This window comes from Anthonomus grandis, chromosome 2 (assembly GCF_022605725.1).
Source record: "Anthonomus grandis grandis chromosome 2, icAntGran1.3, whole genome shotgun sequence".
Taxonomy (NCBI): domain Eukaryota; kingdom Metazoa; phylum Arthropoda; class Insecta; order Coleoptera; family Curculionidae; genus Anthonomus; species Anthonomus grandis.
Genome location: NC_065547.1, coordinates 26,596,350 through 26,617,075, shown reverse-complemented (window position 1 = coordinate 26,617,075; position 20,726 = coordinate 26,596,350). Strand labels below are relative to the sequence as shown.

General features: G+C 32.6%; 1 protein-coding gene across 3 annotated transcripts in view; it reads right to left on the bottom strand.

Annotated features, from left to right (window-relative positions):
- Nucleotides 1–15,319, bottom strand: part of LOC126750217 (serine protease filzig) — a 66,909-nt gene extending 51,590 nt beyond the window's left edge. For 2 of the 3 annotated variants that reach the window (XM_050459761.1, XM_050459763.1), the window contains exons 1-2: nucleotides 15,078–15,319; nucleotides 886–1,054 (exon numbers count right to left, since the gene is read on the bottom strand). In XM_050459761.1, the coding sequence (XP_050315718.1) occupies nucleotides 886–982 (97 nt within the window). In that variant the 5' untranslated portion in view covers nucleotides 983–1,054; nucleotides 15,078–15,319. Of the gene's footprint in view, nucleotides 1–885; nucleotides 1,055–15,030 lie in introns of all 3 variants that reach the window. The other variant, XM_050459762.1, reaches the window with a different exon arrangement.
- Nucleotides 15,320–20,726: the final 5,407 nt, after the last annotated feature.

Below are 20,726 nucleotides of genomic sequence, written 5' to 3'. Positions count from 1 at the left end.
CTAAATTACATGAAGGTAGAATAGTCGAGGACTATATAATAGGAAAGTTAATGGCTTTCTCAAATTTCTAGGGATTCATCTTGATCAAGACGTACAGGTGTGAGCTATCAAAGGAACTTAGAAAATATCTATTATTTCTTTTAAAAAAATCTCTAATTTCTAAAGAATAGTGATAACCTTAGATACCGGACTCACTTTGACATTTATACATTTTAAGATTTTGACATTTTCATCACAATTTATCTTGAAAAATATATTTTAAGCATATCTTTTTATCTTAGAAATATATTTGTTTATTTAACTTCTTTATACAAATGCAATGCATTAAAATGTATGTATTGTGCGCTTAAGCAATTTTGCTTTTGGTTTTTCATGATTTTACTATAATTTCTTTCCTCGAAACTTATATGGATTAAGATTATAAGAAAAACTATTCAGTTCAACACGGCTTTAATTTTCGCGATTTTTTCTTATCTATTAATAAGTAAATTGTCCTTATAAAAAGTCATACGCATACACCCAATTAATTAATTTCGAGAAAGATTCAAAACTGTCGGCCGTATTTTTTTTCATTTTACAGCAATTATGTCAACCCGTAATCAAACACATCCCAATTAGCATAATTTGATGAATAAAGTCCTTGCCTCAATCCAAACCGTACAAAATCTTAATGCAGTACTCGTTAAGCAGGTTTATTTAACTGTTTTGTTTAATATATATAATTACATTATGCAATAACTGGTGGTACCATCATGTCTGCGCTATCTCTCGCACGCCCTATTTGACAATCGAAACTGTTTAGTCTGATAAAATAATTATTGTTTCTTTTTCAAGCAGATATGATAAAGACCAGTACGAGTATGTAATACTGGTTTTGGTACTTACCTCTGGTACCGCTTCTTTCTCCAACATCCGCGTTCGCCATTTGAAACGTGTTGTAAAGGAAGAAAAAAGCTACGAGGCACTGCGATAGAATTTTCATGGCGGAATTAATTTGTGTTTTTCTATTAACAGTATATTTGAAGAGTCACTGGGTTTTTCTGAAGATTGGTCACTAGAAAGAAATAAAAAAAATTAAGTTAAGTGTCAACTTGATAGTTATACTTGTGACAAGGAAAAGAACCAACCACAGGAGAGAAGATGTTAAAATTCGTCGATGGGAAACATGTCTAAATAATTCCTAAAACATTCTAAAATATGTAACGCGTCACAAACTCGCAAAGTGTCATGAATGCCTGATCTTCCTTTGTCTTAGCAATATAAACAATTCAAAAATATGTTTTTTAAACCATTGACTAAGCCGATATATATGAAAAATCTTTTCTATAGATAGCATAATAGATCGGACACATCACTCTGCGGGTTCTATTCCTAGATTCTTACAAGGCTGTGTTTTCAAATATTAGTCAGGCATTTAACACGACAGTTTAATCTATAAACTCATTAAAGCAGAGTTATTCCACATTTCACATTATTCCACAAATTAATACTTTGCTGCAATATGCTGACGACACACGTGATAAGAACTTTAAATATTAAAATATTCAAAGAATTGCAAAGACGTTTGGAATTGATATTAGTGGAGATTAGAGCTCAAACCCGGGAAAAATCAGGATACTTTCGGAACATAGTGATAGTTCTTGTTCAAATAACGAACAACTATCAGCGGTGTTTAGATGACTCTATCAAATCTACATTGGACTCATGAGCAGAGATTTTCCTCGTCAAAAGCTGCGAGTAGTGCAAAACAAAGCAGTTGGAATAATCTAAGGTACACTTTATCTTCACTTAGATATAAGTATATACAGAGTGTTTCAGAACTATGGGATCAAACTTCTAGGGGTTGTTCAGCGCAACAGTAGAATCCATTTGAGTATAGGAACCCATGTCCAGAAATGTGTCACTACGCCACTACGACCCTAAGACGCGTTTAAATTTAGAAAAAAATATTAATTACCTAAATAGGATCTGATGCATTTATTTTTACCCTTTGTATATGATACCATCACAACAATTGTTCAAAATGTCTTCCTTCAACCTCAATACACCGATTTAAAGCCGCACATGATTTCGGTGGACTACACTAAAAATTTGATCCTCGTTTTGAATGATTTCAAATGCTGCTGTTATTCGTCTAATTAAGTCTAGCTCTGATTCTACTGGAGTTTCGTAGACTAAAAACTTTACATGTCCCCACAAGAAAAAATCGAGCGACGTTAAATCGGGTGACCTACGAGGCCAAGAAAGTGCTCCACCTCTGGCAATCCAATGGTGCCCACCGCCGAGCCAAATACTCGCGTACTTGTACAGCAAAATGAGCCGGCGCTCCATCATGCTGAAACCACATTTGCTGTCTAACGTTTAGTGGAACATTTTCAAGGAGTTCTGGGAGAACTTCGTCCAAGAAACGCAGATAAATAGGTCCTGTTAACCGTTCCGGTAGAAGGTATGGCCTAATTAAATAATCATCAACAATGCCTGCCCATAAGTTGACAGACCAACGATTCTGATGTTTTCTTGGAAAAATTGCATAAGGATTTTCTTCGTCCCAAATATGGCTATTCCTACTATTAAAAATACCGTCTCTTCTGAAGCCTCTTCATCGGTCTACAAAACATATCGTAAAAAATTTGATTGTGCAATGATGTGATCCAGAAACCATCGACAAAATTGAACTCTAGGATGATAATCGGCTGCAGTCATACCTTGAACTTTCTGGAAGTGGTAAGAATGGAGTTGTTGCTCGTGTAGTATCCGCCAGACAGAAGGGTTACTCGTATTCATATTCTTAGCGACATCAAGTGTGCTATTTGATGGTTCATCGACAACTCGCTGAAGCACCTTTTCTTCAAATTCTACCGTTCTTACAGTTCGAGCAACACCAGTATCATGCATCTTGGTCTTAAACATACCTGTCTTAGCGAGCCGCCGATGAACCGCAATAAACTTTTTTTATCCAGGATGCTGTCGTTCGGGATAACGTTCATGATACAACCGCAATGCTGCTCGTGCATTGCAGTTTGTTGCTCCGTATGCCAAATGCATATCCGCCAATTCTTGATTAGTAAAGTTTTCCATTAGTAATAAATGTTTAATGTTTAAAAATTGTAAGCTATAAAATTTTTAAACATGACATTGAGAATTGACATTGATAAGCGTTGATTTTAAACAATTGTTGTTATGGTATCATGTACAACATATAAAAATAAATGCAGCAGATCCTATTTAGGTAATTAATGTTTTTTTTTAAATTTTTATGCGTCTTAGGGCCGTAGTGGCGTAGTGACGCATTTCGGGACATGGGTTCCTATACTCAAATGGATTCTTCTGTTGTACTGAACAACCCCCAGAAGTTTGATCCCATAGTTCTGAAACACCCTGTAGAATGCTATGGACCGCGAAAATCTACTAGTTCAAGTGCCTATTAGAAAGAAAATAAAAATAACACATCAGAAACACGATTTAATATAGACAATTTATTAGAAAAGTAAATATGAGAACGATAGCAATCTATTTCTTCAACTAGAGAAATCCGACTCAGGTCAATAAACTAATAAATGAACTGGTAGAGAAAAATAAAATCAAAGGAAATGTAAATAAAGGTGGACATCTTTGAGTATTTATATTATAGGGAGCAGGTAATGCCTTAAAATTAATAATATAACAAATAAAATAATAACACTTAGGAGGAAACAGAGGAAACAATAAAACGATTGCATAAAAAAGAATATCCCTTTCTTAGATGTAGGGCTAGGCCTTCCTTAAAGATAATAGTCAGTGATTATTCCACGTGCATATAAACATTTCAACTTATGGAAACCACTTCTTAAATTGGACAGAAAATGTGAGCTTTCAGCTAAGAGATTGCTGAAAGCTTAACAAGCAGTAAAGAGAGGACAGTAGACGATGGCCAGATTGGGAATTGGCCGGATAGATAGTGAATTCTGTCTATATATATAAGCCAGGTGGGCCAAATGGAATATTCACAAATATGCAGTCGGGCGAGGACGTAATCCTTCAGGAACTAAAAGCGACATTCCGACACAGCGCAGCATTGAGATCCGCGAATGTGATCTTTACGCCCAAAGCAGGCTAAAAAAATAAAGTCCGACCAAGTTTTATAGCCCCATTAGTTTAATTTGCTTTTAAATAAATTAATTGACAAACATTAAACTAGGAACTACATGTTTAGACGTAAACATCATAGCTATGTAGTGTAAGAGTCTGATGATGATGAGTGAACTCATCGAAATGCATAACTCTTAACAAAAAGATTGGCATTTTTATTTGTGGAAAAAAGTGTTTCCGCCCTTCCCAACCCACTACATTATAGCCACTCCACTTTAACTAGAAAGGCCTTCTCTCCTCATTAAGAGGACGGGTCATCTACTTAGGTAGATTAAAAAGATTCGGATGGCCAGCGGTAATGACAGGGTTTCAGAGGTTAGCGAAAACGACTTTTTGGCCTATCTGAAGGATACTGCCCACCCTCTCTCCCTCCTACCAGTCCTGCTACTTTATCAGATTGCAAGTCTTTTTTCATATAATAATTAAGTATTATATTATAGCTAAGCTGGACACTATATGAAAAATGGATTACTACAATTTTAGAATTAAGAACGATATAAAGGAAGTATCAGGATCTATGATCATAAATACAACGCAGGTCCCAACTAATTAATTCCTTGTCTCTAAGAATGTAGTCCAGACTGTTTCCCATCCACTTCCAAATTCCTCCCTCTAATAATCTTCAATAATTAGAAAAATATTTTCGACTAAACCTCCTGAACATAAGGAAAACTAAATTACACAATTGATAAAGTGGTTGAAGATCTTTAGTTAAATCGAAATACCTTAATGTCCCTAGCAGGTTTTTAGGTTAAGTATGAGTAAGATGCTACATCTTTAAGAGATAATAGCAATATAAAATTACAAAGGTATTCCTGATTTCTTTCCAAAATCAAATATGGTCATCAGTCAATACTTACAAATCTTTATGAGTTTCAAAACTCGGAAACTTTATCATATTAACGCCGCAAGAAAAAGTCACCTATTAGCAAAACGGGTACATTGGTCATTGCCACATAAAAGTCTACGACTAATAATAATACGTTGATCATGTTTATGATTATGCTACGGGCCTAATTTACAATTTAGAAGATTTCATTCATTATTTTTGGTTTCATTTTCTTAAATTACTTACGGAATATGAGATATCACTTAAACACAATTCTAAATTGCTTACCATAAACACTTAATAAGCAATTACATATCATACTCTCGTAGTCATCCGGCCCCAATAAAGATATCAGAAGGATATCGATTACCTGAATAGCTTCTAATGACGACGATAATGCTAAATGACCTTTTACGTGTAATATATTGTAATCAATACTTTACTTATCAGAAATAGCGCCTGGCGTAATTGCCTGGCTCCATAACACATACGCACACTTAACTACTTTTAATCTATCATAAAGGGTAATACCATTAGAATCATCATTCATATTGTTCTATTAAGAGAATTTTTTTAGTTTGGCTGTTTCTTTTTTTACTCTTATCATTTTTCTTAGCAACTGTGATTTTAGTTACTTATTTATATTTAGACTATGAACTAAATCGATCGTATCTCTTGTTAAGCATATTTCATTAGATCGTTTCAGATTATTTCAGTTGCAAATAAAATGAATTAGAGTAGTGCATGTATTAGTCAAATTTTTTTAATCGTTAGGATAGAATTAAAAATCATTGGAGCATAGTGCTTACCTGATAAACACTATTAGTCACTATATTTTTCAAGTATTTAACAGAACTCTCAGGTCAGTCATATCCAAACATCGTGGACGCTATCAAAGGCCCTTGAAGTCGTTCTATATAGAATCTACTTGGTGCCATTTCATATAAATTTGTTACATAATATTAGTAGTAACTCTTTTACCAATAAATTCATTCTCTCTCTCATCTAACAAACGCTATTTGTGTATAATATGCTCCCTTCAGTTGATTACAAACAAAACTATTCCATATCCTAGAGATAGCTAATCTATAAGGAAATACTCCTTTAATTTCCTGCGGCACTCTCGTTCTATAGACTTAAACAAAGGCGCCATATAATAAGATTTCTATATTTGTGTAATCTCGTACTTAGCTAGGGACTTATTAAGCAATAAACATAGAGAGAGTGTTATATCGACCATAAGAAAAATTAATAATATCACAATCGAATCAAGCTTTTCTTCAAATATAAGATTATTATATTAATAGCAGTATAAATATAAAAACAACGGCAAACAACTCAACAATTCCTTATCCATTATTACCAGCTTCGTTAATATACAACATGCAGTTTAAAGTTTTTATATTTGTTTACTCATACATAAACAGAAATATTTAAATTCGTAGGGCAAAATATCACTTTTAGTCATCATTTAATATAGACATCTCCCTTCTTTTTTAGGAATGTGAGGGACGTGAAATTGTGAAAATTACTCACCCAGTCGAACCAACTGGGAAGGTCAAAAGTTACTTTGGATGAAAAATATAAAAAGCTGAATGGTAGAAAAACACTTGCTTGTTATTTTTATTAAGCAGTAACAGTAATTCTCAAATTAAAAATATTTCGAAGCATCAAACTTTTATGATTTAGCATTCCTCAGTCTTAACACCAGCTGATTGAGAGTTTATATTAATGAAATGTATAAAAAAGACAAATAATTACTAAATATTCTGAAAAAATCGGCAGACATTTTGATGAATCCACGACGAAAGCTAAAACTATTATATCAACTTATGTTTTCTGCAAAGGAATGATAATGACTCCGAAAGGAGAAATATCCCGATGCATTAAAAGTATGGTTCGGCATTCGTGAGCCTTATACAAGCTGGTTTGCAGCTTCTAATGCTGCTATAAATCAAAATTGTCCAAAAGGACCTCAGAAAATATAGCAAAGTCTTTAGTAAATATTTTCAAGAGCCCTGAAAACATTTTAATGAACAACCTACAATAGCTATACAGTGTGGTGACTTTAACTGGAATAAATTCAGTTCTAACTAATCAAATTTTATCTCGCAAAATTCCTGAGACCCGTCGATAGTTTTTGTATTTTTTCACCTACAGGGAGGTCCAAATTAACCCAAACTTTTTTTTCAAATGGAAAGCCACTTTTTTTAAACTCTCATTGAAAAGAGCCCTTTTTCCTGATTAAATTGCCCTATTTACTTTTGTGATTATCTAAAGGAGAAATACGAAAAAAAAACCCATTAAATTATTAAAAGTCTCGAAATATTTTGTGTTGGTAAATTTTTGGCGTGTTTGTTTATTTTATTGGTATCGAGACATTTCCTGACATTGTTGTAGTGTCACTGTTAAAGTTAATTTCAACCAGTTGTTAAATAAGTTAACTTATATTGAAAAAATGCCTTATTTATCCAAATCCCACAAGATGATTGGTTATGGAATCTTAATGATGATTGATTATGGGGACAGAAGTCGTACTCAGCTAGAGGTTGTCCACTTATTCAGAATTAATGATAAACGCCATTGACGAAAATCGCATATCTTCGGAGTGGATCCTTTTTTCTGATGAGGCTACATTCACCCTAAATGGCCATGTTAATAAGCAGAACAGTCGCTACTGGTCTGACGAGAACCCACACTGGGTAAGGGAAACTAATACACAATATCCCCAGAAAACTAATGTTTGGGCTGGCATAATTGGCAGGCAAGTTATAGGGCCCATATTCTTCAATGATACTTCAACTGGGGAAAGATATCTAGAATTTCTTGAACATGAACTAGTTCCAGTCTTACGTGCCTTATATCTGAGTCAGTTCGATCCAGATTTGTATGATGAAAGAATCTGGATGCAACAAGATGGTGCTCCCCCACATTATGCCCATAATGTACGCCAGTATTTAGATGAAAATTTTCCAAACAGATGGATTGGTAGAAGGGGTGCAATCGAGTGACCGGCACGTTCTCCCGATCTCATCCCACTTGATTTTTTTCTGTGGGGACATTTGAAAAGTCAAATTTATATGAGCAAACCAGGAAACCTAGACGAACTCAAAGAACGTATTAGGAAAGAAATCCGACAAATACCTCCAGAAGTGTTAGAAAATGTCAGAAACGAATTTTATTATCGTCTTGGGCTTTGCCAACAAGTAAATGGTGCTCATTTTGAGCATCTTATACATTAAATGCAACTTTTAATAATTTAATGGTTTTTATTTTTTTTTTCGTATTTCTCCTTTAGATAATCACAAAAGTAAATAGGGCAATTTAATCAAGAAAAAGGGCTCTATTAAATGACAGTTTAAAAAAAGTGGCTTTCCATTTGAAAAAAAAAAAAGTTGGGGTTAATTTGGACCCCCCTTTTGTAGGTGAAAAAATACAAAAACTATCTTGAAATGTGAAAAAAATTAAACAAAAATCGACGGCTCTCAGGAATTTTGCGAGATAAATTTTGATTAGTTTTAACTGAATTTATTCCAGTAAAAGTCACCACACTGTATATTATATCAATTTGTTTTTGCACTGGGATCACAGATGATTCTGCAAGTAGAAATATCTCGATGCATTGAAGGTACGGTTCGACATTCATTCAGCTTTAATATTTGTTAGTTAACAGTTTATATGAATCAAAAATGGTAAAAAAAAACTCTAGAATATTTAGCAAAGTTATAAGTGAATATATTCTCAAGAGAGCGCGGAAAACATTTTAATGAATGAATGATGGAAGCTAAATGTATTATATTAATTAATTTTTTCTGCACAGGAGTAACAATATTTCTGAAAGCAGAAAGGTCTTGACTTCTTTGTCATCAAAGAATCTTCAAGATATGGTTCAGCATTCAGCAGTCTTAACATTAGCTGATTGACAGTTGATGTGAATAAGAATTGTAAAAAATATCCGAGGAAAAGAAGAAAAGTCATTGCTAAATATTGTCAACAGATAAGAAGAGTAAATATTTTAAACAGATTGAAAGACATTCTGATTAAATATCTGCAAAATCATATTGAGTTTTACAAAATTTAATAATATTTATTATTATTATTATTATTCTCATATATTGTTAAGTTCGGTATCACTTTCACTAATTCAAGGATTTTATTTAATAAATAAATTTCCTAAATTTCTACCTTCATACCATCATTTTAGTTTATTCCAACTTGGGTCCGTTAATGAAGATTTATTTTACTAGTTCATACGATCAATATTTGAAAAACTTAGTTTAAGCTACATCTCCACACTCTTATTGATCTTAAGGACATACAAGCCATCCAATTGATTAATTGATTAATAAATTGATGAATAGAAATGTACTAAATTTTTGATTTCTGCATGTTATTCCATTCAGAGCTTGCAACTGGACATTGGCTTCTTCGATTCAGATCAGGCAGCTGGTAACATTCTCAATCACATTACATCAAAAATATTTTATTCTCAATGGTTTTGCAATAATGTATGGGTAATTTCAGTATCTTCTCAGTACTGTAAGAATTTTAAAGTGGCCCTTTCCAGCAACTTCAATTATGGTTAAATAAGGTTTATATAGTCAATAGGAAAATCTTGTTTCACTAATAGGTAACAATATCTTTAATTAATTAATAGGTGAAAAATCCAATAGATAAATAAACAAAATCTAAAATACATTTTGGTAGCTAATTTAAGATAAATCTACAGAGCTGACCAAACAAGAAATGTCCAAAAAAATATAAATGGAGAAATAGAAATAAATAATTGAAATATAAAATTTACATAACTTGTATAGAAGATAGATCTCTGACTCGTGTAATGTTTTCATACTTATTACAAGTCAGCGCCCTTGGCCACTTAATATATAATCATATTCTTCTATGCTATTATGTTAACTTACATTTTATATTTGCTGACATTTATTTCCATTTCCAAGTCCTTTTTATGTTCAACATAAATGTATAATGTATACGTAATATAGCGATATTGCTGCCTACTGACTTTGAGGAACTTTAGAGTTGTTGAATAAAGCTGCAATTGTTTCTTAATAGTATAATTCATAGTGGCCGCGGTTCCGTAAAATAGTTAGAGATAATCTGCTTAAGTGGTAGGTCTGCCTGAGAAGTCTGCTAATATTTACTTCAGTAATATTGGATCCAGCTAAGAACTTGATATAATGTTAGTAACTCGTCTCTAACTGATTCAAGTAATGTTACAGCACAGAGTCGTAAATTCTCAAAGGCTGAAACCTGAGATTAAATTTCTTCTTCGTTAATCTTTTGTTAAGGGTCAACGTGGTGCTTAAGGCTTATTTATTGACAGAAAAACTTCGTCTTTTTTTAAGTACTTGAAGGAGGGCTCAATTAAATACATGATTTATAAACACTTCTTAGAGGCATTTGACAGGGTACATAATCCTTTAATGTATAAATTGGGAAAGCAAGGCATGATGGGCCTCTGTTGGTGCCTAACTAAAAAAACTCGTGAAAAACTGCTAAGCTATGAATACCGTAACATCCAGATACTTCACAAGATTTATATTTGTAACTCAAACTTAAAAATACTTATTGTTTCTTATTAATAAGTTATTCAATCAAAGATATGGTTTTGAATGCCAAAAAATATTTTTCAAAATCAGCCATGATGAGTGATAACATCAGTTTGTTTGTTACCAATTTATGCTCTTAATGACCGTTTTTTAATCCTTAAGACTCAGTTGATGGATAAACTATCTGAGAAGAGGTATTAAATATATGATTTATAAATAGAGTTACTCAAGGCCTTTCTTTGACAGAGTAAGTGATTATTTTAAATTGAGAAGGCAGATTTAAATGGAAATATTGATTTTTGCATTATCAACGATGGATTTGAATGCTAAGAAATGCTGCAGATTTGCACTCTGTGTGGTACCAATTTACGATCATGGATTGAATTTTAATAACGCTCTTAGTTTTATTTTCTTATCCCCAGTGTTATTTTAAAATCTATTTAAATGATTGGACTTATAGGTATTGTAGAGATTCTTACAATATTAAATATGTTTGCCATATTGTGACTATGTTTGATATCGAATGAACCTGTTTATACAAAATTAACGAGTGCAACAATAAATTCCAAGTTGACTTCAAACAGCATTATCTATGACTAAGCTATAAAATATATAACAGTGACATAATTATTAATAAATTGACGCAAGCAGATAAAGATATTTTACAATATTTGTTACTATAGAGGCCCCTGTTTTTAGTAAAATAGGTATTCAAGTATAATTTAGAAGAACTGGGAAGGCTGCATTTTTTTACATTCGATTCGAGCACACTCAATGAATTATAGTCGTAAGACCTACAAAATAATAAGGAGCTATCAGAATAACTATTTAGTATTATTATATCATTAATTAGTTTGGCGTACTGCTCCTCAAAGTAATAAAAAATCAAAATAATAGCAATTTTGCTGTAAGGTCAATGCCAGAAATAACTAAAATAACTCTGAATATTTGTACTATCAAGATTGGTTATTAATAAATATAATTCCAGATTATAGTGGTAGAGCCCTTCTATTTATGAACTTCCCCGATCATCGAAAGTTTGCCGGTCTCACCAAAATAAGATAATTTGTTTAATCTTTGCCATAAGTTTTGGAAAAAAGTATAAGTAATTTGAGTATAAGACAAGATTATAATTACTTTACTCTGGCTAAAAGGATTTGCTAAAATTGGGCAGAAGTAAGGTAAGACCTTTTTCTTTTAGAAAGTGCCCTTAGAAGAGACCCAAGTCTTAACCATATATTTGAAGATATCTTGCCGTTAACGAAAGTAAACTTTTAGATTTTTTTCTGGCCCATTTATCTAGTTAATAACCAATTTAAAACCAATTTAATTGTGTTTGGAATAAAGTGATCTAAAATTCATGTTTAGTACCCACAAGTCCTTAACTAAAACACGAGTATGTAGTATTTGAAATCTCTTTTCCCAAAAAAATAGTTAAGTGTCAATTGTAATCATTTGTATTAGGTTCGGACTTAAAATGATAAATTGATGTCCTCGATTCACAAGCTTTACACCACAATTTTTCCAGATATGTGGATATTGATACAAGATAGTGAACCATCACTTGCCTTCTGGCTACTTTCTACTATTTAGGATTTATTTTATAGAATTATTATTATAATTTCATTTGAAGTATGAATGTTATTTAACATTGGTATACAGATCGTGTTATCGTCAGCTACGTATTACCCAAAATAATGGCAACACCGCTTGGTTGCGGCTTGCAGGCGGCGGAATTTTTCGCTTTTATTTTTTGAACCGGGAGTCAGCAGACCTCACTTTACTGTGTTACTGCACGTTGCATTAATAATTTTTGAGCGTTATTTTCGTGTTTTTTTCACTATGGCTGTTTATACCTCTACCGAAAGAGTTCAACTAATTAAATGGTTTTATGGAGGTAATGCGGCAGTACAATGTAGAGATTTGTTTTCAGTGACATTTGAGAATAGACCGATTCCTTGTGCAAAAACAGTTTTAAATGTAGTTACAAATTTTGAGACATCTTTTTGTCTTCATTGTAAAAAATGCTACACAAAACGTCAAGAACCACCTGTTGAAGTGGTCCAAAATATAGAACGGCGGGAAGAAATGGTTTGCAGTACCCTAGAACTTGATTCGACACGGTCCACTAGAAGTGTTGGAGAGATACTGGGAATGAGCAATAAAACTGTTGCTCGTATCTGGAAAAAATATGGGTACAAATGTTTCAAGTATTCAAAAACTCAGGAAATATTTCCTGAAGACCAGTGGCGAAGAATGGAATGTGAAACCATGATAGGAAAAGGCAAATGAAAACGAATATTTTTTTAAAAATATTTTGTTTTCTGATAAATCTTCTTTTCCATTACATGGCAAACACAATCCTTCCATTGTTCGTTATTGGTCTCAGGAAAACGAGCACAGAAGTTTTCAGTTTTGTACCCAGTATCCTCAGAAATTGAATGTTTGGGCAGGTATTTTGGGCGACAATGTTATAGGGCCATTTTTTATTGATGGCACTTTAAACGCCCAAAAGTACCTTGAGTTGCTGCAAAACCAAGTTCTTCCTGCCATTCAAATCCTACCTGATGTAGACCTGGGATCGGTTTATTTTCAGCAAGATGGCTGTCCTGCTCATAACGCTCATAAAAGAATTTTTAACAAATACTTTTCCTGACCACCTTATTAGTGAGACTGGCGATATTAAATGGCCTCCTAGATCTCCAGATTTGTCTCCAAATGACTTTTATCTATGGGGTTACCTTAAGCAGACCATTTACAAGCATAAATTTAGTAGGCCAACAAATTTAGAGGAGTTGCGAAATAAAATTGTCGAAGCTGCCAATTCCATTTTACCTGAAACTCTTTTGGAGGTGCGAAATAGCTTTTACGATAGGTTAAGTTTTTGTTTAGCGAAAGAAGACGGTTTATTTCAGCCTTTTATTTAAAAAATGATATGTTGTTAAGTTTGTTTATTAGAGTTTTATTTCTGATTTTTTATTATATTTTTATCAGAGTTGATATTTTATTTTTTATTAGAATAACGCTTTAATTTTTATTATGCAAAACACAGCATAATAAACATTTTAAGATTACAATTCTATGCGGGTTTCTGTAAAACCCGCATTAGAATAAATATTTTAAAATGCCTGGATTTTCGCGTAATATTTTGGGACATTTTGTCGCCAAACGACGCCGCTCCCACGAAAGTCAGATATTTACTTATCCCGTCCTCGGGCCGGCCGGGGCGGTGCTCTATCGCAGGCACTAGTACACGCGCGACGTTGCAAAATTTCGCCTCTATGCGGTTTCCTATAAGTAACGAACGAAAACACGATCTGTTATAATATCACTTATTATAACTTTGAAAAGCATGTTTTTTATTCCAAGCTTAGTAAGAGCAGTCCCAAAATAAAACAAGTTGTTTTGAATTCGATCTATAATATGACAATTTCTGTTAATTGGTCTTAAAAGATTAACGAAATACGAAAATAAGAAAAGAATATAAAATAATATTGTGCTGTGAATTCTTAACAGCCCAATATATTCTAAGAATATTTACCAATGGTTTACATAGAAGAAACATTCTGCCAATGGTATGGATTTTTTTTACATATGATCTAGGAATATTAAGATTGATCTATGTCAGAAGGATTTTCGGAAAGTGATTCTATGTACCTTATTCTTGCCTATCCATATATGTATATGTACGAATGGTATGCTTTACATCCGTGTACCACTGATATTAACTGTATATTTCCTTTCAGGTTTTGCTATAGCTGTTCTTCGGGTCAGCTATTATTTAGAGATAGGGCCTTAGTGAGGTCTGTTTGAGTCAGAACTTTTTAGGCTGAATGCTACTGAAATAGTTGTGCTTTCACCTGAACTATAGCTGTTTTCTCTAGGATAACCTTATCTATGGAAAAGTAGCGGAGATGCAAGAGGAGAAAGCAATAATAATTGTAATGTAATGTAATCTACTAAAAAATATTAACGTCACTTTGCTTTCAATATAAATATTACCCATAGCCATAATTAGTAGTATGAGAACGTTTAAATAATCTTAATCTTGTTATATTCTTTAGTAAAGAACAGACGTCATTCAGCGTTGGTACATTAGTTCCTATAATCCTGAGTTTCAATAATGATAAATTAACGTTAGTTTTGATATAAGACTAGTTAAATAGGATAAAATATATATCTGATAAGTTTTACAAATGTGCATAGAATTACTTATGCCAAGGTTGAGAACTGACAAATTGATTATTCAGCAGAATGTAATAAAGATATGAAAGATATTTGATAACATAAAATATCTATATTATGACCTTATAAATTTTATATAAAAAACTAATAGAAAAGGATATTTTTAAGTCATAATAAAGTTTTAAAGATAATAAAATAAAATTCATGGACAATGAAATTGTCTCCAAATTATAAAAATAAAAGCCAACTAGTTTATATGCTAATTAATCAATACCCATCCTCGTGTGAATTGGTTCCTTGCCTCACATAAAACAATACCTAACTGTACACCTTTAACACTAAAAAACCAAACCAGTTCAACTCACACATTAATATGCCATAATCGTCAGTGCTCTAACCGATAAAACAAATCGGTACCACCGAATACCATTACCGAAAATCACTTAAATTAACACACTATGGATGTACGAACGAAGGTACCCCAAAAAAAACCAGAGAGATAATCGAAAAAGAAAGTACCGAAAAATGATACGATGATGGTATATAGTAGAGGTACCCTGATGGGCTCGTGCCGCCGGCAGACTGATGAGGAATCTGTTTGTGTGTGTGTGGTTCTTGGTCAGCAGTACCACAAGCAGGAAGGAACTGGGTCAGTGGGTTACCTTAGCGGGTCTTGGCTCGATGATGGTAGTAGCATTATTGTAAGGTGGATTGGTGGTTCCGATGGGCGATGGTGGGTATACACCTGTTTAGTATAGATTATGATGCCGGCTATCGATCTAGGAACTACTTCGATTTTAATAAAGAATGCGTTAAAAGATTTTTTTATAATCTATGTTCCATGTTCCCAAATATTTCACTCAGTAGTTTTCTATTTTTGTATTCATTGATTTTCTTTTGTATTTTGTTATTTTTTAAATACGTTTAGTGGAAGAAAGATCATTCAAACCACAGCTCTTTTTGCATTCCTAATAGAAACTGTGCTAATTGATAATATTTCTCAATAATGTGATAGCCAAACAAGAATGAATCCATTTGAGAAAAAGCGTGCAAAATAAACAAACGTATTTCTGTAAAAAGGGAAGACACGAAGATTTCCAGACTAGAAAAGAAAAAAGCTATAGTTTTCTAAAATTCATAAAAGCTTCTTCTAAAATCATGGATCAGTTCCTACAATAAAAAAAATTATCACAGGTTAGGAATGTCTTTGACAAAATTTGAGGAAGGCAATCAGGTTTTCCTGGCCATATGAAATAGAACCGCTAAGTATATTGATACTAATAATAACTAAACGAGTGATAAACTAAAATAGTATTATAAATGGGGTTAGAAATATAAAGATATGTATATTACGAAAAAGTTCTCGAACCAGTAAAGTGACTTCGAACCCTCGAGGAAAGAAAATATTCAAGAGAAGATCCTTAGAATATTGAAAGGCTAGAATCAGTAAGCAACAACTTTGTTTGAGTTTAACATGTGCACAGGAGTAAGGGGGATGTTTTGTTTAGAAACATATTCATCGATTCTCTGTTGTCAAGTTTACACACATTTTCAAAAGTGGAAATTTTCAGCTATACATAATAATGTTAATTTAACTTACTGATTGAGATTTTGGATTAAAAATTAAAAGTAAAATAACGTGTTATTGTAAGCGCAAAAATAACATCTTCAAAAAAAATATATTTACATTCTTATTCCTAAAACCGTGTCTAAAAAATTTGAAATGGCAACACCGCAGGCAAAGCTGATGTCATCTTGCAAAATGTAATCTTGACAAACGGCTTTCTGTTTACATTCGGCATTTGTGAAGTTCTGTGTTTTTTTCTTTAGTTTTTAGTTAAAAAGAAAAAAGGTTGAGTCATTTCAGTATTTTAATGAACTGTTACGATAGTAAAAATTTGTGCCGTTTATACCGCACGATGGGAAAAAGGCAATTTAAGTCGATCTTTTCACAAGTAAATATCGATATTGTCATAACATCATATCAAAGGAAAACTGTCGTTATGAACGTAAAATAATAAAAACTTATTAAGAAATCCATAATAATTATAAAATTTATCATTTTCATAAAAATGTATTATTAATAATTATTTATCATATAAATATTTTTTGACGACCTTACTGGTAAAGATTACTTGTGTTTTTTTTATGGTAAAACAAGCACAAGAGGAAAGTCCTATGTCACTCTTGGAGTGGTGCTTGCGCGAGGTTATTTGTGGGCATTTATCTTGAATCGCTGCAGGTTGTATGCGTCGGGAAATATGTGAGGTGGAAGCCCGTTCCACAAAGAAGATGTTCTCCAGATGAGTCCCGATACAGCGACGTCCTTGGCGTAGGCAGGTAGACTCGAAGTTGATGAGCCGCAACTGCTAGACGCGTCCTTCTTGCCGGAACAGCCCTGGGTGGAATCAGGCCTGCCAGCTCAGAGGAGCACTTACCGTGATAATAACGGTAGAATAAACAGACCTCGGCAACGTGGTCATGCCAGGACACACTGTTGGTGACCTCGACTCCTAGAAGATGTAAAGATGATTTCATTGGCAATGTTTTCCCTGCCATAACCAGCTCCGGGCCACCAAGGTTAGTCTTCATCGTAAATACTGCAGCCTGCGTTTTTTAGCGTTAAAATTGAACAAAATTTTCATAAAATTGTGTTGGTGGAATCAACAATGCGATCGAGCGGCGTTGCGATGTTGCTGCCTTTTTCTCTAATATACATTATCTACATTCATTTAACTTTGAATGTTGATTTCTTTATAGAGTATCTTATCATATTTTATGAAAAAAAAATGGTTTATATTTTATTAAAAAGGAATAGTATTGTGTTGCCTCTGTTAAAACAAGTGACAAATTTTTATGATATTATAAAGTGTGTTTTTTTGCCATTTCTACATAAACATTTGGCATTGCATCAGAAATATTGCAAGCAAAAAAACTGCCCATAGTTTCACGGCAATGCTAATTCTAGCCTTTCAATGTTATAAGAGAAGATGAATCCACATAAACTCTCTTTAAAACAACGATCAAGTTCTGGTATTCAGATAATCTGATATAAATAATATAAATTGCACCCAATTGAATAAGGACCGTACTTTGGTGGATAAAGATATCACACTGCAATGAAAAAGAAATTGAGAGAAGAAGGTGCAAGCAAGAATGAACTGCTGGTGTTTAATTGATCTGATATAAAATATGACCACATAGGTTTACATAGGCATATACAAAAAATAACGGTAAGTAAAGAGATCGCATTGTCACAAAGTGAAAATAATTAAAAGAAAAAAGTTTAAACTAAGGGTCAACTTCTCGTTTTTGGATGATCTGGTATAAAAGAAGATCCATAGTTCCTTCAAATGCACAGTAAATGTATTTTGGTGGATAAAGAGATCGAAGTGTCGCAAAGAAAGAAAAGGATTAAAAGAAAAATGTTTCAATTGAGGATCAATTTCCAATATTTGAACGATTTTTGAAATCACTCTTAGTCCTAGGTTTACTAAAGTTAGAAGCAAAATAAAGATATTCGTAGGATTCCGAAAACGGAACTTTTATAATAGTCCAGCATAATTAAAAGAGTACTTATCTCATTCTTTTTAATATTTTTCTTAAGACCATCGTCATTGACAAGCTACTCCAACTGCTGGTCATAAATTGCCGATTAACCAATAACCTTTCAGACCGAAGTTGCTAAAGATAAATTGTATAACTTAGTACACTAAAGTTGTAATTCTAGATAATCGATTTTTCCACAATCAGCATTGCATTGCATGGTCAAAAGTAACTTTGGTTCACCCGATGATAAATAATGCGTGCATTCACACGTTAGAATACCAGTTTACAAAAAGTTAAGCGTCCAAGATCCCTCTATGAATGGAATAAAGGTAATATTACTTTATGACCATGTCTAATGAAAAGAGAGTTTCCTCTTATTATAGAAATACAATAACCGAATATAATTACGAAATGACTGGGATAATGTTAAACAATGATATATCCTGGCTTGAATCTATCAAACTCTCGGTAAATTATTAATAGGAGATTAATATTTCTAAACTAGAGCTGGATCTACTACACAAAGAATCAAATTTAGAGTCGGAAAGGAGATTCCGAAAATCCAATGACGAAGATTTTGGCAAATAATGGTCTTAAGGAAAATATACTTTAGAAAATTCAAAAATGTAGTGTTAATGAGACTTTGAAAAGCCAGTGAGAAAAATTTGCCGAAGATGGTTTTGAGGAAAATATTCTGTAGAAATCTTTAAAAGTTATGATTTGAGTTATTGATATTAAGATATGATTGTTCATTGCTTAGTAAGTTTTTACATTACTCTCGTTTTCAACAATAGCTGTTACAGATTTTAAAAAGAAGAATAATTTTAAATTTGAACTGAGCTTTCACTAGAGAAGGCGTTAAAAATTTCTTGGAGACTTGACCTTTTAATTGCTTATGGCAAGTACTTGTAAAAGATATAACTTCGAATATAAATATTTTTTAATAGAATGCTCCTTGCATTCTACTAAAAAAGTATTATAAATGGTATTATTAACATGAAGTAAAATATTATGGCACTATGTGCATTAGATAACACTTTCTCTGGGTTGAAATTTAACATAAAAGGAAATAAACATTTTAGTCTAGATGAGGAGTTTATCTAGAGAATACGCTCATATTGCTGAGCTTGATAAAAAAAATTAAATGAATCTTCATAAAATATAATTTAATGTAAAGCACATTAACTCAGAAGTAGGAAGAACTATGTCATGCGAGTGTGATAAAAATCAAATAATTTGCACTAAAAAATTGCAACAGAAGACATGTCCAAGTATAGATTGGCAAAACATGCAAGCGTGCTTTACGTATCCTTCGTTTGATATCTACTTAGTCTTAGGTTGATGACGCTAGATGTTGGTTACTTTTTCTGTCAAATACTAAGGTTTGAAAATTGCTATCTATTTCAATAAGTAGAGTTTATCATAATATAAAATTTTATAAAAAATAGAATTGGTTAACTTATTTAGCAGTCATATAGACTATTTTAAGAGTCTTTGCTGGAACCAGAAGGAAGCTTTAGAACTAGAATAAATATAAATAAAATATTTTGAATAAATATTTTCTCTTTTCTTTGGACTAAAATTGTATCAAAAACCATTACTGTCAAATTTCCAATATAGTTTTAAAAAATTGAAGTTTTAAAAAATTTTACTGCTCCTAATTCAAATAACAATTGAACTATTTTTTTTAGGATCAAACTAATTATAGTAGTTAACGTCCGTAAACATAAAATCGCAAAAAAAATATCGTGGGAATCACCATAATTGGGCACGCTTTCACTAATTTATGCATATTTTGCGGTTTATGGGCATACGAGTCATTTTTTGTCCTTGCCACTGATGCGTGTTCTAGTTATAAGGGAAATGACCATTTTTTCCTTCAAAGAAAGGGGAATTAGAAAAATCAAGCACATTTTCCTTTTCCATGACTCATTCAGATTAAAATTTCAATTAAAAAAAAAGTAAAAATTAAATCAAACGAGAATGTCCCCGATGCTAAAGGAGAACGGTGTGAGAACAAAACCGCCATCGTCATCCGAGTCGCTTTCACTAATTTATGCATCTTCTCTCGAGAATCCCCATCTTGAAATCTGCTATGTAAACTGCGTGTTTGGTTAATTTTACTTCCTTTCTATTGATGTTTGCGAGGACCATCTGACGATCACGTTTCTTTAAGGACCTGGGTAACATCTGTAACCACTTTCTTCGTACTTTTGTAAGAATGTTGTCAAGTGCAACATTTATTTATACACTAAAAAATTCACGAACGTTGATAGAACAAACTTTTGATAAAAAGAACAGAAGAGGGAAAGGATCTCTAAAGGACCTTTTAAAATATTCTAAAGGAATCGTTATGAACCCGAGAAAATGGTGACGACACTATTACACAGTAATACTTATTTACTTAATTACATCTAAATCATTGTTGATCGATGCTAAGATAATTTATTTGAATTAGTTTAGGT